At 42.0% G+C, this 27,668-nt stretch overlaps 3 protein-coding genes across 3 annotated transcripts; all 3 read right to left on the bottom strand.

Annotated features, from left to right (window-relative positions):
* Positions 1 to 4,081: 4,081 nt before the first annotated feature.
* LOC136512811 (uncharacterized) lies at positions 4,082 to 6,601 on the bottom strand. Its single transcript, XM_066506812.1, has 4 exons — positions 6,148 to 6,601; positions 5,624 to 5,674; positions 5,104 to 5,248; positions 4,082 to 4,346 (listed from the first exon to the last, which is right to left on the bottom strand). Exons 1-4 carry the CDS (start codon positions 6,222 to 6,224, stop codon positions 4,191 to 4,193), a joined length of 429 nt encoding a protein of 142 aa, XP_066362909.1. The 5' UTR covers positions 6,225 to 6,601; the 3' UTR covers positions 4,082 to 4,190.
* Positions 6,602 to 8,376: 1,775 nt separating this feature from the next.
* Positions 8,377 to 12,931, bottom strand: LOC136513370 (uncharacterized). Its single transcript, XM_066507373.1, has 2 exons — positions 9,989 to 12,931; positions 8,377 to 8,947 (listed from the first exon to the last, which is right to left on the bottom strand). Exon 1 carries the CDS (start codon positions 11,673 to 11,675, stop codon positions 10,719 to 10,721), a length of 957 nt encoding a protein of 318 aa, XP_066363470.1. The 5' UTR covers positions 11,676 to 12,931; the 3' UTR covers positions 8,377 to 8,947; positions 9,989 to 10,718.
* A 12,391-nt stretch (positions 12,932 to 25,322) lies between these two features.
* Positions 25,323 to 26,057, bottom strand: LOC136510489 (BTB/POZ and MATH domain-containing protein 1-like). Its single transcript, XM_066504915.1, has 2 exons — positions 25,800 to 26,057; positions 25,323 to 25,685 (listed from the first exon to the last, which is right to left on the bottom strand). Exons 1-2 carry the CDS (start codon positions 26,055 to 26,057, stop codon positions 25,323 to 25,325), a joined length of 621 nt encoding a protein of 206 aa, XP_066361012.1.
* Between the last annotated feature and the right edge of the window lie 1,611 nt (positions 26,058 to 27,668).

The raw sequence follows: 27,668 nt of genomic DNA, 5'->3' as shown, positions 1-27,668 counted from the left end.
AATAATGCATCAATCATGGTGGCTATCGGGGTTGTATCTCCAATAGACCGAACGAAGACACCAAGAATCCATGGGTCAGTTATTCAACCTAGATATGCTAGCGTCTCGGTCGATAGAGTGCTCAAAGGTTACAGCAATGTTCCTCTTGACATTGAAGGCGGTGATGGGGAGAAGACACTAGGAGAAGCAGAGAAGACATTTATTCAATGGCGCAAACGCTTCATCATCATTCCTGGGGCGCCACCGCTTCCCCTACCTCACCCTAGGTACGAATGATAGTGAATGAAATATTATTTTTCCATTAATTTTATATTGGCTTCAAAAATAATTGACCACAACTTGTTTTTGTAGCAGGGTCTCCCCCCAGCCTAGCCCAATCATTCATTCCCCATCTCATCACAGCGTCACGGGGGGCGAGACGACTTCATCCCCACGGCGATCTCCAACTCCTACACCGGCCCCATCGCCTCCACAACGATCTTCAACTCCTACACCGGCCCCACCGCCTCCACAACGATCTCCAACGCCTCCACGCTGGACTCCAACACCGGCCTCATCGCCTCCACGCCGATCTCCAACACCGCCCCCACCACCTCCATAGCGACGCACTACAAAGACGTCTAAGGTCCCGGCGGCAAAGAAGACCCCAAAAAAAGAGTTATTTCTCAAGAAATACTTCCTGAAAAGACTGATGAGCAAATAGCAGCTGAAGAAGGCAAAAAAGTGAAAGATTTTTTTATAGATATCCAAAAGCAGAGACAAGCGAAGCTTAAGGAGAAGTCGTACTTTTATATACCACGAGATCAGCTGAGGCAGAAGGTCGAAGCTCACAAGAAAAAGATGCTTGAAGTTCGTAAGCCACCGCCACTATCAGACTATGACCGCTCCCTCGTGAAGTCACATGATGCACATAAGAAAAGGAAAAGAGCATCAGGGAAGGATGTCCCACAGCTCGGACAACAGAAGCAACCAATGCAAAATCTTGTTGTTGCTAATCAATATGGTTCCAACATAGAAGTCTATCGACCAGACAACTCTGGAGAAGTGTCGGTTCAAGACCTTAATGATTTTTTTGAACAAACTGGTTTAACCTTGGATCAAGTGATGGGCAAAGCTCCAATCCAGAACCTGGAAGTTGATACCTGGAAGACTTATAAATTTGGCAAAAGTCTGTACAACCCTGCGGCTCTGAATGAATTGGGTACGCAAATGTACTTGCTCAACAAGTGGTACATGCAGGCGTGTGGCAGGGGTGAGCAGTGGATCTTTGTCAGATTTAGAGACCGATCATTACTTCCGTGGAGATGACATCTTACATATTAGTTTCGAAGAATTGCATCAACTATTCCACTTGGACGCTCTGGACAAATCAATCATTAGCTCCTTTTGTTTGTAAGTGATTCTTACTTTTATTTAATAAACTCACTTTCCATGCGTACGTGTATATATAATTATCCTCAGCATGTAACTTATATTTATATACAGATTCCAGATGTCAGAGCTCCAAAGAATACAAGACACCAGTGTTGGACTTCATTGATCCTTATATCGTATTCAAAACCGATATTATTGTCAAGGACCACTGGGTATCTGAAGCACAGACTGAATATCATGAAGTTCTTCAGTGAAGCAGCACGACAAGACAACAATACTTTTCCCGTACAACTTTGAGTAAGTGTTAATAATAATGTAGTCTACACATTTTATGTAATATCAATACAACTTATATGCATGTACGTGTGTATAAACCAATGCAGGTTTTCACTGGATACTCATTGTCATTGAGTTAAACTCAAGTCAGTTAGTAATCTTGGACTCATTGAGAAAAGAGCGAGCACAATACCAAGATATGATAGACATTATCCAGGGGTAATTTCGATCTCTCGCGCACAACTATTATTGAATAGACTTTGCCTATAATTTATTAACGATCGTACATTATTGGTCGCACAGGGTTTGGAAAGAGTTTATTCGGCAACACCGCAAGGATTGCAAGGCACCACTTAATGTAGTTGAAATACCAGTAAGTAGTACTATATATACTTCCCCACGTGTTTAATTACTATATCGTACTTCAATTTACTGTGTGAGATGATGAGAATAATCTTCTTCTCATACAGTGGTGTTTGCGGCAAGAACCAGGTAATAACTTGTGTGGATACTACGTTTGTGAATTTATCACTGCATACATAAGAAGAACTCCTGAAGATGTCCTCAGAGTACGTATATATCAATTTTTTATTTATTTTTAAATGAATATATATATATATATATGTATTAATACTTTTCCTTTTATTTCAAATGCAAGACTGAATGGTTGAAACGAAGGGTCATGCAAAAAGACCATCTGAAAGCAGTTCAAGAGTCAATAGCAGGATATCTTCTAGAAAAAGTGCTAAATCCCAACGGCGAGTTCTACTTTGATCTAAGGAACTAATGATGTAAATTAAATGTTTATTGATATCATTATTTTCGAGAACAAGATTATGAAAGTGTTGTATATATACATATATATCTATAATATATATAGTTTTATACTTTATTCGAATATAATAATGCTCGAGATGAGAATTAGATGTAATTATATGCGTGCGTGTATTTATATTAGCAGTGTAGAATACGTACATAAAAACATATTATATATTAAACAAATATGTGTAACTGAACTGAAAACAAATTAAACAAAAAAAAGAAAAAGAAAAATAACCTTTAGTCCTGGTTGAGGTTACCAACCGAGACTAAAGGGTGCGGCCAGGTTTGCTCGGCTGGAGGACCTTTAGTCCCAGTTGGTACACCAACCGGGACTAAAGGTCACTCTTTAGTCCCAGCTCGATGACCCGGGACTGAAGGTTCCACCTTTAGTCCCGGGATCGTTGTCCCGGCGCGGTAACCGGGACTAAAGGCCGTTACCGCCCGGGACAACAAGTCCATTCTGTAGTAGTGTATGTATTTTGAATTGGGACAACAAACAAAAGTAGATACAAATAAATCATGGAAAAATGGGTAAATTTTAGAGCCGTTGACAGCACGCCCAAAGATGCATCATTAGGGTATTGGCCATGTTCGCTTATCTTATAATCCATCTTTTTCAGCTTGTTTTTTCAGCCGTAACAGTGTTTTTCTTTCGCAACAAATCAGCCGGAACAGTGTTTCAGCTTGTTTTTTCAGCGAAACGAACAGACCATTATCTAAAAGAAAAGCCACGACACAATAGTAAAATATGTACATCTATTACCCTAGTAGATAAAAAAATTAATGTTCAATAATCTATATTGGTATCCATCCAGTTCGTGTTCACCTGGTCATCTCATTTTCCCCCCTTCCATCCATCTATTCCACACGAAGCAGCACTGGTGGAGTCGGATCTATTTAAGTTTGACCAAATATATCTAAAAAATACTCATACTTATGATGTGTAATAAATATCGTTAGCTTGATAGTGGAATATACTTTCATAATAAAATTATTTAGACACAAATATTGATATTATTTTATATAATACTTGTTCAAACTTAAAGAAATTTAACTTCTTGGGAAGTGAGATGTACACTTATTTTGGTACAGAGGAAGTACACAATTAACCTACAGCGGTCGTGTCTTCCTGGAGCATCTGGCAATCTTTTCGGAGGTCCCAGCTTATTGGGTTTAGCTCAGCACACTGTCCAGACACCCAACTATGAATGGTCGACGTCTCACTTACACACCCTGATTGGGGACGCTAGCAAACCATCGACAACTTCATCTCCACGAACAGAGACACTACCGAAAACTCGAATACTTCTATATGTGCAGAAACTCGAATACTTCTATATGTGCAAAAACCCATAAAAAAATATAAATATATTTTTTTGACGGTGTACCAAACAGAAAATAACCCACAGAAATATAATAACAAAAAAATTGAATTTTCCTGTCAGTTCATTTTCTGTCGATCTTACACGCAAACATAATTTTTCTGTGCAGATATCCACACAAAAAAGGAAATAAACACATAGAAGAAAATATGTATTTTTCTATCGGTCTAGCTGAACTCACAAAAAAAAGGAGTTAAACGCACAAAAAAAATAATTTATTTTGAAAAAGTGGCAACAACATATTAAAATATATATTGTCCATACAGTAATTTCATGACACATCACAACATAATAAATAGAATACATATAAAGATGGTGTCCCAATGTCCAGCACATTCATAGGTACATCCCTGTTTGCGTGCCCTTAAACCCAGCTTGATCCACTTCTTTTTTCATCCGAAACAGTGTTTTCCTCTCACAGATTCCTCCAGATTCATCCAAATTCCTCCAGATTCCTCCAAATCCCTCCAAGATGATGTCCAAATGTTCCAGCTTCAATACATTCAAAAACATTATTATATACTTTCTACAACTAAAAAACGGCAAATGCAAATACATATATCTCAGATGCCTTGAAAACCCTCCTACAGCTGGTGCACGAGACACATCTGTTTGTGTTTCTTGTTTATCTACTGCCTGTTGGATGGTTGGCTTGGGTTGCTGTTCTGCAGCGGCTTCTAAACCTGTGCAGTTTGAGGACTGATGTCTGGACGCCGCTGGCAAAGTGACATAAATTTTGTGCATGCTTCGTTGAACATAACAAGTTTAAGCTGTTATACATGTCTAAAGATTACAAACATAGAAGACAACAAAGGGGGAAAATAAAGCAAAGTGTGCAACGAATAAGTAGAGTGCTGCATCACAACCAACAGTGTAACAATGGATTGAGGCCTACAGAGTAACTTGTACACAATATTACTGCTTGGCCTGTTCGCTTGAACTTATCAGCCGGCTTATCAGCTAGAATCTACAGTGTTTTTCTCTCACAACAAATCAGCTTCAGTTGGCTTATCAGCCGGCTTTAATACCAGCCGAATAGGCCTCCTAGGCTGTAAATTATGCAAAACCTTCTGCTTCTTTAACATTCCATCAACTCTTAGAGGAAACAAAATGTGGCGTTGTGTTGCATTACAGGATTGGCTTCTTATATGATTATTAACTTCATTTGGGTACAAAAATACAAATGAGCAACAATATTAAGCTATAACCATATGCCAGAATTATGAGATTGGTAGGTTTTAAGCATTACCTCAGCCGATTGGGCACCAAACCGGTTAGCAAAAAGAAGCTCAGGTAAACTGTTAGTATTGAACCCAGCAGAGGATGCTCGAGAACAAGCTACGACCAGATACTGTTTTAGGGCGCTTAGACCCACATCGATTGCCCTAAAAGTTCTTTCCTGCACAAGAATTTAACTTGTAAATTAGCCATAAATTACAAAACATGTCTTATGATGTAACAACAAACTGATTCAATAGGTCATGCTAGACTCAGATAAATCAAGTTACGTGGAAAAGAAGAAACAATTGAAGAAGAAAAGACATGCTGAGGCTGTAACATTTCCCAAAATAAAAAAGTGCAGAGGAACATTATCAGGTATGAACATAGATGAACTAAGCTAACAATATTAAGAAACCAATTGACCGCAGAAGGGCAATCCAAGCACAAAACTCATCCTACCTACTAGCTCCACCTGACGTGGCATCTCCAGTACCCTGAACAAGGCAAAAAACACTCCAACATTTAAAAAACAATTGATTGGTACTTACTCACTGCATACAAATCTTTCCAGCTCTATGGCCTTGAAGTTTTGATATACCCTGAGAAGCATCAACAAAAAACATAATCATAATTTTTTTTGAACAATTTTTTTCTAACAACACTCAGTCACACTCACATGTCAGCAAGATCGTAACAAATTTAAATCACTAAATCTGCAGCTCATATGACATGGTTTCTGTAGTAGTACTACAGTTCCTGAACAAGTCTGTCCAAGTATCTAACAGGACCAACAGCCATTTGAGTTGCAACTTCCAATCTCCAAATATATGAAATCTAATCTAGGTACTAAACAAGTATCAAATCAAATCAAATGACGAGGAACCATTCAAAAGCCACGGCCTCCCCACCACACCATACACGCACGAGCCCTAATCCATGCCTCAGACTTAGAGGAACTGGTGTAGATACACCGGATTGAACACCCTACCATTGAAACCGAGTTCCCCAATGCCGGATTCAAGATCCTACCACCCAAACGAGTATCTTAGTGCCCAATCCAAATCCCCGTTACCTCAATTGAGGTTCTTCACACCGGAATCGAGCTCCCATCGCCATCGTTGCTCCATAGCCTTGCCGGGCAGATCCCATCGCACGGGCCTGGGAGCGGCGGCCTGCGGCGGCGCACGGGAGGACCGCTCGTGCGGGAGAGGGCGGTCGGGGACGGATCTCGGGGTGGCGACCGGCGACAGATCTTGGGGCGGCAGCCAGCAGCCCGCGGCGAAGAGGCCCGCGCACGGAAAGGGCTCCGAATCGGGGGCGGCGGCCGGCGGGGAGCGTGAGGGGCGAGGATCTAGAGGCGACCAACTTGGGGGGCGGCAGCCGGCGGCGGAACTGCTGCAACGGCGGCGGCCGGCGCGTGCCTAGTCGAGCCGAGCTTGCGTGGGTGCTGCTGCGGCGGCCGGCGCGTGCGTGAGTCGAGCGAGTGCGGGCGAGGGTGTTGGGGTCGAGTGAGCGGGCGAGGGTGTTGGGGCGGCGGGCCAGGCAGGTTAGGGTTAGCACTTTTTTGTTTTTTATTTATTTATTTTTATATTAATTAATGTATTTTCTTTTCAGGCGAACACGCGAACGAAAAAAAAAAAAAAAAAAAGAGCGAACGCCAAAACAGAGAGCGCGGACACCAAATCATTGTGGGTCGATTGGATTTTCCTGTGCATGTGTAATTTTAATCTGTGCATTTTTAAAAAACCAACAGAATAATAATAATTTTCTTGTGCGTGTACGTTTTTTCCCATGCGTCTTTCTTTTAAGAAACTGACAGAATAATAGTAATTTTCATGTGTGTATTCTCACGCACAAAAAAATCATGCAATTATTCTGTGGGTTTTCATATTTTTCTATTGGTTTTTTTAGAACCCACACTTTCATTACTAATTTTTCTGTGAGTACCGGAAAAAACGCACAGAAAAAATCATCACCCACAGGACTATTCGAATTTCCATTAGTGACTCAGTGCAGGCACATGGACGTTAGTGTTAAGGCCCAATGACCATTACTTCCTCGAACGAAGGTAAAACCGAGAGAAACTCTAGTCTTCTAATTTATGAGCTCGTGCTCCTTGTAATCACCTAGGACAAACATGTTGACTCGTCTTAGGCCCGAGGAAGGGTAGCTTCATGGACATGGCAAACATGTCGTCCTCACTATGATGTAATCACCTAAGACAAACATGTCGTCCTCACTATGGTGGACATGGCAGATATTAAATGGCATGACCCCCTCATTTGCTTAACTTCTTGTCTCCTGATGCTTCACATGCCGAAATGACCCTCAAAGCGGTGTTTCGATCATCAAAACTCAAACATGTGAATGAATAATGATGCTTCTCCGAAGCCACTCATGGAGAAGGCAGGCAATGCTGGTTACCTGATGTCTTCGTTCTTATCCACATCAACCATTTTTGTAATTTGTGTAAACTACTGAGATGGAGAGTCCATTTTATAGGTACGTTAGCTCTCCAATACTGCCTCAGTCCCCGAAATAATTTAATTCCAGCATTCATTTGTTTCCCCCAAAATAGTACTACCTCTACGTAGTACAGTCCTTCGTAACTCTTGTACCTATCATCAGTACCTGCAGTTTGGAAGCTAACCTTGCCATCAAAAATGATCTGTGTGGATTTGTTTGGCTGTGTTTCTCCACTTGGCCTGGCTAACAAAATAAGCCTGCCTGGTCCAAGCCAGTAGAGAGGCTATCGTTTGGTCTTTGTGTTCTATACCTAAGCATCAACTGTCGGATCTTGTTTGGTTGTTTATGTAGGACGATGTTACGGATCATATACTATTGGGCCGGTATTGTGGCGGGGGCTGTCAATTACTTGTCCAAGCAGGCCCAAGGCAGCAGCACATATATATAGTATAAAGGAAACTAGATAGGAGAATGATGGAAATATTCAGACTAGCCAATAGGCTATCCCCTCCCATTGTTCTTCCTCTTCTCAAATCCCGTCCCCTCTCTACTGCTCATCCGCGTGTATTTCTAGTGCTCAATCCCCTTGCTTGCTTTCCTTTCCCGAACTCTAATTCCTCTCATATTGTATCAGATTGCCTATACAGTTTGGTGTTAATTTCGTAATGGTGTCAAGTGATTCGATTGCTAGCGCATATGCTGGATAGAATGACCTCATCCCTGTTGAGGGTGAGGTTTTACTTAGTCGCTTCTCACATTTGGAATCATGTCCTCGAGTGATGAGTTCAAGAAGAGAACAAATACTAATTGATCAAATCGATCAGAAGAACAAATTGGTATTTCCTCATTATTTCCCACCATAGAGCACATTTATTAGCATCCACACAGATCATTATTACTTGAGTGAAATACACTGGCGGCCTTTTAACTTGTCGGCCTGTGCCAGTTCGGTCCACGAACTTGTAAACGTGGAAAATGAGCCCCTGAACTTGTCAAGTTGTTCACCGCAGGCCCATTTCCCATCCGGCGCGGCCTCCAGGCGACGTGGCAGCGCCAGCGTGGTAGACGAAGCACGTGAGCCGCACATTTCAATACACAACGCAGGTGACAATATGCATCTAGGCCCCTCCGCCTCGTCAAATCTTCAAAATCCTGTCTTCTCCTCTTCAAGTTCATCGTGCTGGGGGCGAGGCGGCTTACGACGGAGGCAAAAGTCGGCGACTTTGCAAGATTCTGCGGAAGAGCAACGACGAGACGTACCTGGGGAGCGCAGGTTTTCGCCGTGATCGCGGTGAATCTACGGCATGGCGTCGTGCCTGCGACCGGAAGGGGAACCACCGCCGGACTACGGTTAGTCAATCGATGCTTCATCATGCCATGAATAGATATTTATCTCCGCTATAATTCTGATCACATGTTTATATCTTGCTGTTAAATTAAATTGTTCATAACTCTGATAACATATTCATATTCCGCTGTTATAACAATAAATATTATACTCTGATGTTGTATTAAAAGTGATGTAAGAAATGGTTAATAATGATGTAAGCTTTATTCTCTTATTTGTGATCCTGATGGAAAAATATGGATTTTTGGGTTCTCCCTTGGGGTGTGCTCGACGGAACTGCGTAATTTGGTGTTCTCCCTTGAGTACTTAGTGTCTAATGGAAGACAAGTACTCCTGGAAGGCATTAGATTAAGCGGTTCTGTCACACACAACTTCTTCCAAGTTTATATCAAAGTGCAATGATAAGCAGTCTTGTAAAGAAGAAGTGCGACAATGCATATTTCCTAGATCTTTCACATATTTCTTGTTGCATTTAGCATAGATATTTATTCAGCAATTTTGAGGCAAATCAAAGTAACTAAGAAAGTTCAACCATGACAAGATTTAACTCAATTTTTCATTCCATTTAAATAGTCACAACAAAAACTACACCACACATGTAAGATATGAAGGTACAATTATATTGTAGCATAAACATGGCCTCAAATGGCATATATGTCTCAAATATAATGCTCATTAGTTTTCCAAAGTTTTCTGATTTTTTTCTTCTAATAGGAACCATGTAAAAGAAAACAAAGAAAAATGTTTTTTAAGACACAAGCTCCCCCTCAAAATAACCATTGTCTCAGAGTTCGAAAGATTCAAAAACCGCCCCGTAAGCAAAAGTAAGAGAATTTTCACCAAAAATCCACATGCTCCCCCTCAAAGTGAATAACCAATGAAATCAAGAGAGACATGATGAGATACATGTGTGTTGAGTTATCATGGTATATTCAATTAAGAACAACATGGATCATGATCAAAGTATATAAAAGCATGATATATGATATAACATGATCGAATATGCTAGGGGGTACATCTTCGTATATGAACAAACATCTCAACTCATACCACAAAAATATTTATCTAAGTGTAAAGGCATGAGTGTAGAATAGCTTACAATGTTTTTATGATCCTTTAAAAGCCATCTCAAAAATGAAGAAAACAATCCACGTCTTGATTACATCAAGCAAAAGACCAAGATCCATTAAGCTCATGTTCTCCATCCTGCATCTGAAAAACCTACATAGCACTACAAGATGTCGAGGCCTTTGTACTGGGGTTAGTCATAAAACATTTATTAGGAATCCAGTACTGAGACATGACTAAAAGCATGTGTAGGCATAACACAAGTATTCTTATGGAAAAAATCAGATTTAGATTTACTTGTGTTTCTATCAACAAAAGTTGTTTGCTTCACCCTATGCACAAAGAAAGGTGACACAACCTCACGTGGAACAAATTGTGCTCTTCTAAAATTAGATATAGCCTTAGATCTTTGTTTCCTTTGTTGTTTAGCTAGTCTAAAGCAAAAATCTACTAGATGTCCATCTTTACCACAATGAGTACAAGTGTACTTAACTTTATGTTTAACTTGAGAAGTACAAGCAACATTTGCATTCACTTGAACAGAAGATGACATAATGCCAGCAGATTTAAAAACCATCTTTTTAGGTTCATTTGCTATCTCAAATTTTCCAATACCAAGAGGTTTAACAACATTTGGCGCATGAGTCTCAGAATGAGCATAAGGATTAAAACCTAAACCAGTTTTATTTGTGCTAGTCTTTTGTTCCAAAATTTGATTCAAACTTTAGTTCCCATATTCCCTTGCAAATAATCAATACATTTCAAAAGGGTAGTACAATTTTCACAACATTCTTAGATTTATCCTGTTTACCACAATTTGAGCATGAAGGAACCGCACGAATAGCAAAATTATCTTTTAGTTGTGCTATTCTAACATCAGCATCTTTCAACTTCAACTTAAACAATTCACATTTATCACAAGAAGTTGGTTCAATAGCAACACAAACATGTTTCTCATTTTTATCTTTTTGAGCCTCAAGTTGCTCTAAAGTAGAAGCATGCACATTCCTTAATGAAGTAAGCTTTGCATACACTAATTCACAAGATTTGCAAGAATCATCATCAGGAATCAAAGTTTTAAGCCTTGCAATTTCAGCATGTAAAGATTCAATCAAAACATCATGCTTCTTAATCTTTTTATTTCTTTTATCTACTAAAGCACCAAGTTTTTCAACCGCACAAACTAAGTCATCATAAGGAGGTTCTAATTCGTTACCTTCACTGTCGCTATCGATGTCACTGTTGATGGAGCTTTTATTGCTTGCCATTAGACACAACCCAATTATTTTTTTCTTACCTTTGGGAGTTGCATCATCCTCACTGTTTGTGTCCACATCACTAAGATTGACTTGATCAAGAGCTGAAAGAACACGATGCACCACCTTGCAGTTCAGGTAGCTCGTCTTCTTGTTGTTCCTCAATGTGTGCTTCTTCTTGTCACTTGTTTCAATTTCTTCTTCCTCGTCCTCTTCATCCCTTGCAATTCTTGCTAAATACTTTGGACACTTAGGACAAATGTGTTTGAGAGAGCCACACTCAAAACATATCCGAGAACCTCCACTTCTGCTTTTTCTTGATCTCACATTCTGCAAAGCTTTATCAAATCGAGTAGAGAAGTGTGCTAATTCTTCCTCCGGAAGTTGTTCGAGCTGTTCATCGGTTAGTGAAGACAAGAATGATAATACAAAGCTCGATGAAGATGATTCATTATTAGACATGCTATGTTGAGAGGCCAAGGCAATTGATTTATTCTAATTTTTCGTAGCAAGGACATCTAGTTCATGAGTTTTCAATTTAGAATAGAGAACATCTAAAGTAAGTGTACTCATGACAGTAGATTCTCTAATAGATGTAACTTTCATCTCCCAAATGGACATATCTAAAGCTCCAAGTAATTTATGTGCATTTTCCGCATCAGTATATGTAACATTAACAGCACGTAGATTACTTAAAATTTTATTAAAGCGAGCAAAGAAATCATCTAAGGATTCACTAGGTTTCATCCCAAAACGCATGTAATCTTTTTTTTACATATCTTGACGTACCTCTTTAATTGTAGATGAACCCTCATGATAATCACAAAGTGCTTTCCATACCTGATATGCGGATTTGAGATGCACAACATGATCAAAGTCACTCTTTCCAAGCCCTTGAATAATAAAGTTCGTCGCCTTGCTGTTAGCCTCCACTTGTGACATGTTCGCTGCTGTCACTTCATCATTCTCGGGCACCACAAAAGGTTTTGTAGAATACCTATCTGTCGACATGTTTTCTAATCACCGATTAAGATTAATTAGAAAATGAACCTGCTCTGGTACCACTTGTAGGATTGAATCACTCAAAGATAGGCAATCAGAGGGAGCGTGAATGATTGCGGAAGCCAAAAACTAATTTTAAAACATCCCCCTAAACACAAAACCTATTTAAGTCTCGTTTTCTATTCTGGACAGAACACTGTGTCTCTACTAAAAATAATCTCGACCAAAAACCAAAGTTCCGACTGACCTCACAATTTCGTATGTCAAAGAAGATGAAATTATTGAGCTAACCCAACTGGAATCACATCAATCGGATGTCTAGAACTCGAGATATAAAAATAACAAGCACACGCTGTCTGATGGTGACGAGAATTGATCAAGCCCTAATTTGGTGATTATGCAAAATCATTAAAATATTAATCAACGAAACTTCTCAGATCAATAGCTTGATTCCCTAGCACAGTTTTAGATGGATCAAAACAAATCTGTTCTTGAGAATAAGAAATCAATCTAAAAACTAAAAGCTAGGCATACAAAACATGAGCAAAGAACAAAACATGAGCAAGGAACGAGATTACCAGCTCATCAATTATGAAACCTTGATCTTTATTACTCTAAGATGTTTACAAGATGCATCACACAAGCATCCACAAAAGGATTCTCCACAAAATCCCTAAGCCCTAAAACAGCCGCTGGAAACTCTTCTGCGCTGCAGCTTCTCCTATCGTCGCACCAGACCAAAACTCCTCGTCGTTCTCCTTTTATCTGCCGAGCCAACACCTCCTCAGCCACGCACGCAAACCACATGCATGCAGCACGTTTACTCGGCCAAATGCATCAGCCATCGTTGCACCCGTACATGCACCAGGAAACCACGCATCACCAGAGGACCAAGTCCAAACAGCCTTGGTTCTCCTTCAATCACGGCACCAGCTGCCTGCCCTATCCGAATCCAGCATGGACTCTTTCTTTGCAAGCACAGCCAATCGTCAAGGCTCATGCATGCACCAAAACATGTCCGACCTGGACACCATCTAGGCATCACGTACACATACGTATGCCATTGCACATCTGCGACCTTAATCGCACGTTTGAGCAACACCGTCCTGGCTGCACCAACCAAGACCAACACCACACCATAGCCCGTACATCTCCCGTGTACGTCTCATGGAGTGATCGTCTTTCACGTACATTGTTCTCTTAGCCCGAACGTCCCGCATGACATCCTTGACCGATAGGACTCAGTTCCTCCCTGAACTTAGTCCCGAAACCTCAGTTCCTCCTTGAACCTAGTTGTAATCCGTCATGGACCACGTTCCGCCTCAAGCAATACCTGCACATGAACAAACACACAATCGCGTACGAGCCCAAGTCCACGACTTGACTCAAATCAATCCGCACAACATCTCACACGAGCATGTCATGCAACAATGCCAAATCACTATGCTATCACAAGCATATAAGCAGCACATGCATATCAACCTATGCCATAGTTCAAATCACTTTGCAATGCCAATTTCATATAAACCTATTTTTCATCACATGATCTCACAGAGGTTTCAACAATTTGATGATTGGGTTATCTCCTCACCTGTTGTAGCACTGATTTCCCTAAAAATCCCAACCAAAATCGTAGATAGAAGGCAACGAACGAATTTGCACAAAAATTGCCGGAAAATAGCTAGAAAAAGAAAAAAAATGGACCAGAGAACAAGATGAACTCAAATTTCAGAAATAAATTCCATTAACCAACCATGAATTCATCTATACTAACTAGGTCCAGCCACCGCCGTTCATCCTCCCACTACATATGTTACATGTAATGCTTATGTCTCCTAAGATTCTAGCCCATGCTTGATGGACCACTTGAAATAACCATATCATGTTGGCAATGTTGAGTGCTGGCCGTTAAAAGAAAGTTTGACAAACATGCACATGCGTCTTTTTTTGTGTAAGGGGGTACGAAGATAAAAATTAGTCCATTTCAAATATTTTCTCTGAAAAATCAGTACATAGTATAGGGCAATTTTTACCCACAAGCTCGAGTATGTCATGGTCAGTCGCCATGACCGCCTCGAGTACAGGAGGATCTCCAAGGAACTCAATGCAGGCATCCCTAGGCGTATGGCACTGGTGCTGTACAGCCAGTCTCAATTTCTTCGTGACAGTATTCACGTTGATGTCACTGCTCAGTATCTCCTCGCAAATCAGCTTGAGCTCCTGCATGTCGAACCTATCCGCGGCTGCCAGCAAACGCTCAGTATCATTCTGCTTATTACTGGCAATTATTGATGGCTTCGAGACACTAATTTTTTTCTGTGCACTTTGTGCTAATTTGTTATTTTATACATAGGCTGGGTTGTTCCAACAGTGTTTGCAACATACAAAATAACATGATGATTACTCAATAATAATAAATTGTGAAGTTATTGATAACTAAATGAGAAATAATTGCACATGACATTAGAAAATAAAAAGATTATTTTCTTGCACCCGTCGTCTGAAGAATTCCACCACTCAAGGGAAAGGATACAGAACTTTACAGATACATATATCACCAAGAACCCTAATACTTATAGTGAGGTCTCGATCTGACGATCTCCAACTTAATACATTCCTCAGAAATTAAAGCTCACTTCTTTGTAAGCTCACCCGTCCAGCAGACCACTTCTTAATTTTGTAAGCAAACGCACATAGTAGTTTACGAGATATTTCTGCCAGCAAATTCCTCAAAAGCACATGGCCAACTCATCTTGCATTGGGTCATCCTCATACGCCCACATCTCCTTCAAAAGCATAGGGCAATTTTTAGCCACAAGCTCGAGTATGTCATGGTTGGTCGCCATGACCGCCTCGAGTACAGGAGGATCTCCAAGAAACTCAATGCAGGCGTCCCTAAGCATATGGCAGTGGTGTTGTACAGCCAGTCCCAATGTCTTTGTGACAGTATTCACATTGATGTCACTGCTCAGTATCTCCTCGCAAATCAGCTTGAGCTCCTGCATGTCGAACCTGTCCGCGGCTACCAGCAAATGCTCAGCCATGATCGACTCTTCGTCTGGCCCCGTCGTCATCTCCGGCAACGAATCTGTGTACACAAAATCAGTGGCAGACCTAGTGGGTGGTCAGGGTGGTCCACCGACCACCCTGTGGGCCACCCATCAACCATACATCATGCCGGCCTTCTACAACACGGGCAATCCGATCGACCATCATGACCACTGGCACTACTAGAGAACAGACTTTAGAACGATGTCCCAAATTAGCATTAGCCTCGGCATTTTTTGCCCCCGGGACTAAAGGACCCTTTAGTCCCGGTTGGTAATACCAACCGGGACTAAAGGTCCCTGCCCAACGACCGTCCGCGGGGCAGGGATCTTTAGTCCCGGCTAGTATTACCAACCGGGACTAAAGGTTTAGTCCCGGTTCGTAATACCAACCGGGACTAAAGCTTTTAGTCCCGGTTTGGGTAATTCCCCGGGAATAAAGATTAATCTTTAGTCCCAGTTTGGACCCCTAACCGGGACTAATTATCCCGGCCTATAATCCAGCTCATTTCTTCCTCCCCGAGCCCGAGCCATTCCATTCAAACTCACTGCCTCTGTTCTTCTGCTTGCTGTTGTTCTTGCTCTCTCCCCCTCCATTGGTGTTGCTCTTCGATTTTGGAGGTAACAAACTTAATCCTCTTATGTTTTATCAGTAGCTTATCTCATTTTGCGATGTAGATGCATGTGTAACTTTATATGTTGGACTTTATTATGATTTTATATGTCATTTTTAGCTCAAAATCACATGATGATTTGCATATATGTTTGGATAAACAAAAGTTAAATTAGTTCATCAAAATCACGCCTCGCTCGTCCTCGCTGGAGCACGCGCCATCCTCGTCCCCGGTGGCTTACGTGATCTTAGAATTAATTTTTCCATGAAATGAAAAACTTAGAAAATAGTTAGAAAATTGTAGAAAATCTGTACTAGTTGAACTTGCGGACCGTGTTCAGCTCGGCAATCATGTTCTCTGCCGAGCGGTAACGGACGTCAAGGAGGAGCTTTGATTCTACGAGGGAGAGCGACAACGGTCGTAGAAGACCATGTTCCCTTTCTCGTAGAATCAGAGGTCTTCCTTAGCAAGTACGGTGCCGTCCGGTGGAGAAATGCTCACCGAGATGATCACGTAAGCAAGGTCAACTAGTACGGATGGTTATTTATTGAAACATGTTTTTGAGCTATAATTTGATGGATATTTGATAACTTCGGACCCACAAATGTCATCTACAAATGTTACTATCCTCGGCAACCTAAACGTCAACGAGCTCGCCGATGTCGAGCAGGTCACTTAGAATTATTTTTTTCATGAAATGAAATACTTAGAAATCATGCCTTTTATTTTTTAGAATTAAATTTTCCATGAAATGAAAAACTTAGTTAGAAAATTGTAGAAAATTCGTACTAGTTGAACTTGCGGACCGTGTTCAGGTCGGCGAGCATGTTCTCTGCCGAGCGGTAACGGATGTCAAGGCGGAGCTTTGATTCTACGAGGGAGAGCGGCAACTATCGTGGAAGACCGTGTTCCCTTTCTCGTAGAATCAGAGCTCTTCCTTGGCCAAGTACGGTGCCGTCCGGTGGAGAAATGCTCGCCGAGTTGATCACGTAAGAAAGGTCAACTAGTACGGATGGTCATTTATTGAAACATGTTTTTGAGCTATAATTTGATGGATATTTGATAACTTCAGATCTACAAATGTTACTATCCTCGGCAACCTAAACGTCCGCGAGCTCGCCGATATCGAGCAGGTCACTTAGAATTATTTTTTCCATGAAATGAACTACTTAGAAATCATGCCTTTTTTTAGAATTAAATTTTCCATGAAATGAAAAACTTAGTAAATAGTTAGAAAATTATAGAAAATCCGTACTAGTTGAACTTGCGGACCGTGTTCAGCTCGGCCAACATGTTCTCTGCCGAGCGGTAACGGACGTCAAGGAGGAACTTTGATGCTACGAGGGAGAGCGGCAACGGTCGTGGAAGACCGTGTTCCCTTTCTCGTAGAATCGGAGCTCTTCCTTGGCCAAGTACGGTGCCGTCCGGTGGAGAAATGCTGGCCGAGATGATCACGTAAGCAAGGTCAACTAGTACGGATGGTTATTTATTGAAACATGTGAAATCCGTACTAGTTTTGTTTAAATATATCATTTTAAAAAATATGAAATTTACACTGGTTTGCAAAAATAAGTATAGAAAATAGATGACAACTGGTACTGGATCATCGGCCTCTCATTCGGTTGCGAAACGACTGAGGCCAGAACTCCCTCTCATTATCTGCGGCAAGTGTAAGCAGAAGATTATGATGGAGTACCGAGTCAAGAGACAGGGACCCAACAAGGGTCGTGTTTTCTACAAGTGCCCGGATTGCGATGTGAGTTTCTTACGCATTTTATCTGTATGGCTAATTGACCTGCTTTTCTTGAATATTTTTGACTAAATATTTTTTGGCTTTAATTACAGTGGGAGGGCAATGGATGCGATGGTTGGTACTGGGAGGAAGATTATGCTACATACGTGCAGAATTTGGGTGCGCTTGAGGTAGCGGCTGCTGCTGATGAGGCAGTGAGCCAGCAGGAGAAGCTTATTGATATTCAACAGAAGAATGATTTGTCTATTTTAGTTGCGTACGATCACGAAATAATTATGTTACTGAAGCGCATTGTAGTTTTAGTTTGTTTAGTGATAGTTAGGATTGCTTACGTTGTAGCCAGACTTAGTTAATTAATCAACCGTGTGTGTGTTATTTATGTTGTGTAATAAAATACTAAATTATGTTCAAGATTTTCATAATTTGTCGTGTAATACAGATTATGTCACGCCATTGGATGTACAATTTCCTATCGAATAATATTAGTTTTATTAATTTTAAGTTACAAATATATTTTTGCATTAACAAAATACTTAGTATTAGTAACATTTATATTCTATATTCATAAAAGAAATTAAAAACTTTAGGTTACAAAATTTTCCTATTTACAATAAATAATTAGTTAATCAATAGTATTTTTTAAAATAAATAATGCAAAGTATTGAAGTTGCTATGGAATTAATTGATTAACCTAGTATTAAACAAAATCAAAATCCCAGAACTTTCCAATTACGCGGGCGGGTTGGCAAAATTTTCAGGTTTCAGTCCCAACTCAGACCAAGAACCGGGACTAAAGGGTGGGCGGCAAATTCGGTGCCCGCCAAAAAAATACCTTTAGTCCCGGTTGGTAACACCAGCCGGGACTAAAGGGCATTTAGTCCCGGCTGGTAAGACCAACCGGGACTAAAGGGTTGGACCTTTAGTCCCGGTTGGTATTACCAGCCGAGCTAAATGCCCTTTAGTCCCGGCTGGTGTTACCAGCCGGGACTAAAGGGTCGCGGGCTATATATATCGAACGTCTGTTCTGTTCATCTTCGATCTCGCCTCTGTCGCTCAGCCCCGCCTGGCCGCGGCATCCGCCGTCGTCGAGCTCGTCTCTGCCGCGCCCGGCCGCGCCATTCTCCAGGCCCGCATCGCCGCATCCCGTCTCCGCCGCCGCACCCGACCCCACCCTCCGTCGCCGACGCTTCCCGCGCGCCCATGCCGTACGGCCTCCGTCGAACTCGATATGATCTGCTGCTCTCGATCGGCCATGTTTTTTAGATTTTTTTTACAAAGTCTCGGTTGTATGTTAGATTAAAATAAGTACATGTAGTTTATTGTTAGTTTTTTAGTTATTTTTAGATAGTTTTTGATATATTAGATTTAAATGTATTAAAATTTAATTAGTATTTTATTTAGATAGTTTATTTAGATAGTTTTTTATTATAGTTTTTGATATATGTAAAATGTATTATCTATTACTAGTTTATCTAATTTCATGTTAGATTTATTTAATTGGATTTAGTAATTATATATTCTATCTCTCTATATATATTATATATCTAGATAGAGATTCTATATGTATACATATGTACTTAATTATTTCTATATGTATATATACATGTACTTATTTTCATGTGTTGAGAGAGAGAGAAAATTGTATCTAGAGAGACATTCTATGTGTATCACATGCATATCTAGAGATATAGACATATGCACTTATTTCTATGTGTTGAGAGAGAGAGAAAATATATTGTATCATTCTATGTGTATATATATACATGTACTTATTTCCATGTTGATGAAATATTATGTGTTATTATATTTAATTAGATTTAGTAATTCTATATGTGTTATCACATGTACTTATGTTATGTACCATAGTAATTCTATCTATGTGTTATCTTGAAGATACAAATGGCTGCTCCGGATGATAACTTGAGTGATGACATAATGGCGGATATTATCAATGCCGGCACCAATGTGGATGTAGATGACACGAGTCAGTACTTTGCTGATTATGAGGATATCCTGAATTTGCCGGTGGTTGAAGATCAACAAATTGTCGCGCAAGAAAATACTGGCGAGGTATATTAGATTATCTATCATATCTTATAGATGCATGTGTACGTATATTTGTTGTTAATCGTTGTGTTTCTACTCATGTAGCCGGTCTCTAGATCTACATCAACCACCGACAAAAGTAGGAAAGTTCGAGGGCCAAAAAAACCATTAGAGGGCCGTTTCATAATATCAGAATTCGACACCGACACCGGCAAACCATTGGGACCACATGCTCAGACATATGTCAATCAATGTGGGTTCTTTGTAAGGGATAGGATCCCAGTTAGTGCTCGTGAATGGAAGCAGAAGATATCCGCTCCTAATGTTAGTTTTGTATCTGATCGTGACAAGAACCTAGCTTGGAGAGATATCACTCAGCATTTCACATTACAAGCAGATGATGCTTTGAAGGAGCTAGTGAGGGATTGGATAATGAAGAAGATGGCAACATTGTTCTAGAGTTGGAAGAAGACATTGTATAAAAAGTTTATCTTGAAGAATGCTACGCCAAATTTCAATAGTAAGGCGTTTGTCAAGTTGGAGTCCCATTGGGATGCCTTCGTAGAATACAAGACATCCTAAGACAGTGAGGAATGTGTGATGAGGAATCGACAGAATGCCCGACAGAAGCAATACCATCATCGCATGGGATCAGGTGGTTATAAGAGTGCTATTCCCAAGTGGCAGAACCTAGAAGCAGAGATTACTGCCAAGGGAATCATACCTAAAACAATAGAGAAGAACTAGCCTCAATGCGCGAAGAATTGGTTCTACGCTCATGGGGGAAGCCTAGACCCAGACACTGGCAAGCTAATTTTCGGCCAAAAAATTGAGAGAGCAACACAGAGACTAGCTCGTGCTAGGAAAGAAGCTGATAGTGGTGTTTTCAAGCCCAACAGAGAGAAGGATGAATTGACATATGCCCTAGAGAATCCCGAACACGGTGGTCGAACAAGAGGCTATGGGGCGGTTCCGTGGCTACACGCATTCCCAGCAGACAAGGATACCTATAGAAACCGCCAGAGAAAGAAGGATGAGGAGGTAGAACGAATCCATGCATTGGAGCAATTTGTTGATGAGTCACGACAAGCATTGCTTGAATCACGTGAACGAGAAAAATCTCTTAAGGCAAGAATGCAGGAGGAGATCAAGAGGCAAGTGTAGCTAGCAATGAGTCAAATGCAATCGCAATCAACGCCAGGAGTCACCATTAGCCCCGTTGGTCAGATGAAAAGCAGTTGTGCTTCTACGGAGCTGCCAGTTATTCAAGACGACGCTGGGTTGCGCTTCCCTGATGATGACATTACCGAGCCTCTAACAACATGTGAGCTGCACATTCCAGATGGTAATAATGCATCAATCATGGTGGCTGTCGGGGTTGTATCTCCAATAGACCGAACGAAGACACCAAGAATCCATGGGTCAGTTATTCAACCTGGATATGCTAGCGTCTCGGTCGATAGAGTGCTCAAAGGTTACAGCAATGTTCCTCTTGACATTGAAGGCGGTGATGGGGAGAAGACACTAGGAGAAGCAGAGAAGACATTTATTCAATGGCGCAAACGCTTCATCATCATTCCTAGGGCGCCACCGCTTCCCCTACCTCACCCTAGGTACGAATAAAAGTGAATGAAATATTATTTTCCATTAATTTTCTATTGGCTTAAAAAATAATTGACACACAACTTGTTTTTGTAGCAGGGTCTCCCCCCCAGCCTAGCCTAATCATTCATTCCCCATCTCATCACAGCGTCGCGGGGGGCAAGACGACTTCATCCCCACGGCGATCGCCAACTCCTACACTGGCCCCATCGCCTCCACAACGATCTCCAACTCCTACACCGGCCCCACTGCCTCCACAACGATCTCCAACGCCTCCACGCCGGTCTCCACCAACATCGGCCACATCGCCTCCACGCCGGTCTCCAACACCGCCCCCACCCCCTCCACAGCGACGCACTACAAAGACGTCTAAGGTCCCGGCGGCAAAGAAGACCCCGAGAAAAAGAGTTATTTCTCAATAAATACTTTCTGAAAAGACTGATGAGCAAATAGCAGCTGAAGAAGACAAAAAAGTGAAAGATTTTTTTTATAGATACCAAAAAGAAGAGTCAAGCGAAGCTTAAGGAGAAGCCGTACTTTTACCTACCACGAGAGGTGCTGAGGCAGAAGGTCGATGCTCACAAGAAAAAGATGATTGAACTTCATAAGCCTTCGCCACTATCAGACTATGACCGCTCCCTCGTGAAGTCACATGATGCAGATAAGAAAAGGAAAAGAGCATCAGGGAAGGATGTCCCACAGCTCGGTCAACAGAAGCAACCAATGCAAAATCTTTTGTTGCTAATCAATATGGTTCCAACATAGAAGTCTATCGACTAGACAACTTTGGAGAAGTGTCGGTTCAAGCCCTTAATGCTTTTTTTCAAGATACTGGTTTAACCTTGGATCAATTGACGGGCAAAGCTCCAATCCAGAACCTGGAAGTTGATACCTGGAAGACTTATAAATATGGCAAAAGTCTGTACAACCCTGCGGCTCTGAATGAATTGGGTACGCAAATGTACTTGCTCAACAAGTGGTACATGCAGGCGTGTGGCAAGGGTAACCAGTGGATCTTTGTCAGATTTAGAGACCATCATTACTTCCGTGGCAATGACATCTTACATATTAGTTTTGAAGAATTGCATCAACTATACCACATGGACGCTCTGGACAAATCAATCATTAGCTCCTTTTGTTTGTAAGTGATTCTTACTTTTATTTAATAAACTCACTTCCATGCGTACGTGTATATAATTATCCTCACATGTAACTTATATTTATATACAGATTCCAGATGTCAGAGCTCTAAAGAATACAAGACACCAGTGTTGGCTTCATTGATCCTTATATCGTATTCAAAACCGGTATTATTGTCAAGGAGCGATGGGTATCTGAAGCACAGGAGAATATCATGATGTTCTTCGTGAAGCAACACGACAAGACAACAATACTTTTCCCATACAACTTTGAGTAAGTGTTAATAATAATGTAGTCTACACATTTTATGTAATATCAATACAACATATATGCATGTACGTGTGTGTATAAACCAATGCAGTTTTCACTAGATACTCATTGTCATTGAGTTAAACTCAAGTCGGTTACTAATCTTTGACTCGTTGAGAAAAGAACGGGCACTATACCAAGATATGATAGACATTATATAGGGGTAATTTCAATCTCTCGCGCACAACTATTATTGAATAGACTTTGCCATAATTTATTAACGATCGTACATTATTGGTCGCACAGGGTTTGGAAAGAGTTTATTCGGCAACATCGCAAGGATTGTAAGGCACCACTTAATGTAGTTGAAATACCAGTAAGTTGTACTATATACACTTCCCCACATGTTTAATTACTATATCGTACTTCAATTTACGTGTGAGATGATGAGAATAATCTTATTCTCGTACAGTGGTGTTTGCGGTAGGAACCAGGTAATAACTTGTGTGGATACTACGTTTGTGAATTTATCACTGCGCACATAAGAAGAACTCCTGAAGATGTCCTCAGAGTACGTATATATCAATTTTTATTTATTTTTAAATGAATATATATACATATATGTGTATTAATACTTTTCCTTTTATTTCAAATGCAAGACTGAATGGTTGAAACGAAGGGTCATGCAAAAAGACCATCTGAAAGCTGTTCAAGAGTCAATAGCAGGATATCTTCTAGAAAAAGTGCTAAATCCCAACGGCGAGTTCTATTTTGATCCTAAGGAATAAATGATGTAAATTAAATGTTTATTGATATCGTTATTTTCGAGAACAAGATTATGAAAGTGTTGTATATATACACATATATATATATATCTATAATATATATAGTTTCATACTTTATTCGAATATAATAATGCTCAAGATGAGAATTAGATGTAATTATACGCATGCGTGTATTTATATTAGCAGCATAGAATACATACATAAAAACATATTATATATTAAACAAACACGTGTAACTGAACTGAAAACAAATTAAACAAAAAAAAGAAAAAGAAAATGAACCTTTAGTCCCGATTGGGGTTACCAACCGGGACTAAAGGGTGAAGTTACCAACCGGGACTAAAGGGTGCGCCAGGTTTGCTCGGCTGGAGGGCCTTTAGTCCCGGTTGGTGTTACCAACCGGGACTAAAGGTCCCTTTTTAGTCCCGGCTCGATGACCCGGGACTGAAGGTTCCACCTTTAGTCCCGGGATCGCTGTCCCGGCACGGTAACCAGGACTAAAGGCTGTTACCGCCCGGGACAACAAGTCCATTCTGTAGTAGTGTGGTAAACGTCATCTCACGCCATCAAAGGCAGCCGCATCTCTCTGAGAACAGAACACTGAACCGAGTAAGCTCATGCTGATGCTGTGTGTTCCATAATTCCAGCCATGACCAACAACGCGGAAGGCGGCCCACTAATGAACGGGGATGGCTCGGTCGCGGGGCCCATGGACTATGGCTCGGGCCACATCTGGCCCAAGCACGCGCTAGACCCGGGCCTCGTCTATGACACGTTGTACCAGGACTACCTGCTCTTCGCGTGCGCTAGCGCCGGCTCCCACCTCGATCGCTCGGTGCCGTGCCCAACGCGCCCGCCGCCGCCCTACCAGCTGACCATCGCCCGTCGCTTTGCCTGGCCTGGCCTGGAGCCCTAGACTGCTGCCATCGCCTGCAAGACTGATCGACAGTCCTTCCTCAGTTCCTCAGGTGATACTCCCCATCCATCCCTATCCTTCCTCAGTTCCAGGTTTCTTCTGATCGTTAGTTTTGCTAATTGGCGAGTGTTTTTTTCGGAACTCTTGAGTCTTGAATTATGAAAAGAAACGGAGACATTCGATCCCTTTTTCAGAGAGCAGCAAAGAAGGCGGCTGCTATTGACCCACCTCCGGATGAAAATATTGTGGAAGAGCAGAATCAAGAAGAAGATAGAGTACAAGTTGAAGAAATTGCAGATCATTTGCCCTCGCCCCCGCTAGCATCACCGCCACCGCCCGCATCAAAGCCGCCCGCGTATGACATCAATCATCTACCATATGACATCAAAGCCACACGTCCTTCCAACTCCTTTGCTTCTTTTGATGCACGGAAGGTACGCAGATTGACTGAATTTTATCCTAAGGACTTCTCCAACAATGATTTGTTAAAACTTGAATTGCAACTTGATAATTATATTGATGACATGCGACAAGATGCTAGGTTCCAAGGTCTAGACAACATTGTTGATCTCTCAGTTAAGCTTGTTGAAACAAAGAGGCACAAAGTGTATGATATGGTGTACTTGCTTCTCAAATTGATATTGCTTTTACCAGTGGTAACTGCGAGTGTTGAAAGGGTATTTTCTGCATTGGTTATAGTGAAAACAAAGTCAAGGAATAAGATAGGTGATACTGTTTTGGATGATTGTCTAGTCACATTTATTGAACGGGATATTTTCTTCCAAGTTAATGAAGATGATATAATGGAGACATTCATGTCATTGAGAAAGCGGCGGATAAACAAGTAATATTGTAAGTCTCCTATTGTTATATTTCGAAGTATTTGTATTTCATTTGAACAATTTATATTAAGATTTGACGTCGTTTTACCGAATTATAATATGGTTTTACCGAATTATAAATGGTTTACTGAATTGTATAAGAATTTTTTTTGCGGCACATACCCTATGCAAAAATCCTGGGTCCGCCACTGCACAAAATGTAGCACGCTCTTGAACACCTGAGGCAGCATATCGTCGATGTGTATGCAGCAAGCCCCTGCTGCCAAGGTGCTCTCTCTTGCGAGCTCCACCTCCAACACCGGCGACTTGGTAGAAAGAACACACCTGTGGACGCTGAACGCCTCTCCGCCGACTTGGAACGTGACGTCGGGATCCAACGAGAGACGCTGCTGCAAGTCGTACGCCCTTTCGACGGAGACGACGCACTCGATAGTGAGGCGGTCGTCGACGAGATACTCCGACGCCTCCAAAGACTCCTTGTGGATGAAAATATCACAGCCGTACTAGTCTAGTTTAGAGTACTCCCATATGCCTGAGCAGGAGTGACCAGGCACGGGTTCCCCAGCAGCATCGAGCAAAGTGAAACTAACTCGTGCCTTGACAGGTTCGTCGGTGACTGCTCTGCCGCCAGCGCCGGCAATGAAGATTGAGATGTAGTCTGCGCTGGAGGTGGAGCGGCCGTTGGGGTAGTAGTAGATGCACCAGGAGCAATCCCCAGCCTTGAAAGGGGGAAACTCGATCGGCTGCCCATTGCGGCACTGCTCCTTCATGAACCCGTAGTGATGTACCATGAGCCGGTAGCTCCTGGTCACCGGGCCAGGCGATGCAAAATCCAACGTCGTCGCCATGGCCGTGGCGGCGAGGGTTTTTGACGAGATTCGATTCGTTTGACGCAAATCACAGATGCGTATCTGGGCTGGGCAGGTGGAGTTGTGGAGTTGCGGTCTCGCGGGGCGAGTTTTGGCAAACCACGGATGGGGGCTTTTATACAATGCGTCGGTTGGCTCGAATTACCTCTGAACGACCGTCATCGGACTCGAATTCTTCTCGGAGTCGGCGGGGTTCTCAGAGCTGCCCATTGCTTCGCGCTCCTGAAGAGGCACACGGCACACCGCATCAGGGGCGGAGACAAGGCCAAGTCCCCTACTTCTTCCCGCCTCTTACGCCTAGCGAGTTCGGCCAGATTCACCACTCCGGATCCATTTTCTTTTCTTTTCTTTCTTCCGAACCGGAATGTACCCTTTTCCATGAAAAGCGGATTCTTTTTCAAAAAACGGCAAAAATCTTAGCCGAGATTTGTATTTGACGGAGAAAAAAAATCTCTGCCAAAATTTTTAAGTGAAAAACTGCGCCAAAAAAACATACAACCAAGAGAGTGTGCCACTTCTCCCACACAACTCTAGAACAATGACCAAACAACTAACAACTTCATGCCATTACTTACTCAACCTTGAGCCAACGTGATCAAACGTTAAAACGACCCAACTAGCAACTCAACTCCACTGACATCTAGCTAACAACTAAAGCAACTCAGAACATCTCAACCCAAAACCAATTGGCAAACCAACTTACTCAGACAAACCAACACCGAGCACAACTAAAAACTTCAATGTGTTACCAAGCACCACCATCAACACAAGTTGGAGCACCGCCATGTCTAGACGACAGACAGTAGAAACGAAACAACGGAGTTGGAAGAGCCTAGCAACACCCTCAGAAAGGAAATGAAGCTAAAGCAGCCGACGATGCTAGCCCACTATGGAAAGCTTTTCATCTACAAATCCCACCATCGTAAGAGAAGAGAAACTAAAAGGACATCTCCAACAAGGAACCCACATCTGCAAACATCATCATCAAAGCTTTCGCCTTGACTTGAAGCTAGCAGCCCACCCACCACGGCCCGCTAGAGCCCCCTATAAAGGATGCTTGTCCCAAAGAAAAGCGCCAGTGATGGCATAGGGGCGTCCTCGCTGATGCTGGATGCCACCACGCACACCGCGAGTGTCCCTGCCGCACACGCAACAATGGGAAGATGTCCTTGGCCCACCAAGGAGACGGGAAGCAGGGAGGCGAGGGTGGTGCGCACTGTGTCGTAGTGCTGACAAGCCTTAAGAACACTAGTAGAGAACAGACCTTTGATCCTCGGTCAAAATAGGCTCTAGTCCCGGATGTTTTTGCCCCCGGGACTAGAAATACCTTTAGTCCCGGTTGGAGGCTCCAACCGGGACTAAAGGTCCCTGCCCAACGGCTACTGCGCCAGACAGAGGTGGCAGGGGCCTTTAGTCCTGGTTGGAGCCACCAACCGGGACTAAAGGTATACTTTTACTCCCGGTTGGTGGATCCAACCGGGAGTAAAAGTCTACTCCCGGGCCGTGGCTGCGCCCGGGGTTGGAAAGTTACCTTTAGTCCCAGTTGGATCCACCAACCAGGACTAAATGTTCTCCCTTTATATATCGGCC

Source organism: Miscanthus floridulus, chromosome 16 (assembly GCF_019320115.1).
Source record: "Miscanthus floridulus cultivar M001 chromosome 16, ASM1932011v1, whole genome shotgun sequence".
Taxonomy (NCBI): Eukaryota; Viridiplantae; Streptophyta; class Magnoliopsida; order Poales; family Poaceae; genus Miscanthus; species Miscanthus floridulus.
Note: the sequence above shows the minus strand (reverse complement) of the source record. Positions and strands in the feature narration are given on the sequence as shown.

What these genes read in the sequence shown, in the direction of transcription:
- LOC136512811 (XM_066506812.1), bottom strand. Translation starts at nt 6,224, where the DNA reads ATGGGATCTGCCCGGCAAGGCTATGGAGCAACGATGGCGATGGGAGCT. An exon ending in GAAAGATTTGTATGCAGTGA is followed by an intron (nt 5,249 to 5,623) that starts GTAAGTACCAAT and finishes TGTGCAGGAAAG; the next exon opens with AACTTTTAGGGCAATCGATG. An exon ending in TTGGTGCCCAATCGGCTGAG is followed by an intron (nt 4,347 to 5,103) that starts GTAATGCTTAAA and finishes AATGTATTGAAG; the next exon opens with CTGGAACATTTGGACATCAT.
- LOC136513370 (XM_066507373.1), bottom strand. Translation starts at nt 11,675, where the DNA reads ATGTCTAATAATGAATCATCTTCATCGAGCTTTGTATTATCATTCTTG.
- LOC136510489 (XM_066504915.1), bottom strand. Translation starts at nt 26,057, where the DNA reads ATGGCGACGACGTTGGATTTTGCATCGCCTGGCCCGGTGACCAGGAGC. An exon ending in ACGAACCTGTCAAGGCACGA is followed by an intron (nt 25,686 to 25,799) that starts GTTAGTTTCACT and finishes TTCATCCACAAG; the next exon opens with GAGTCTTTGGAGGCGTCGGA.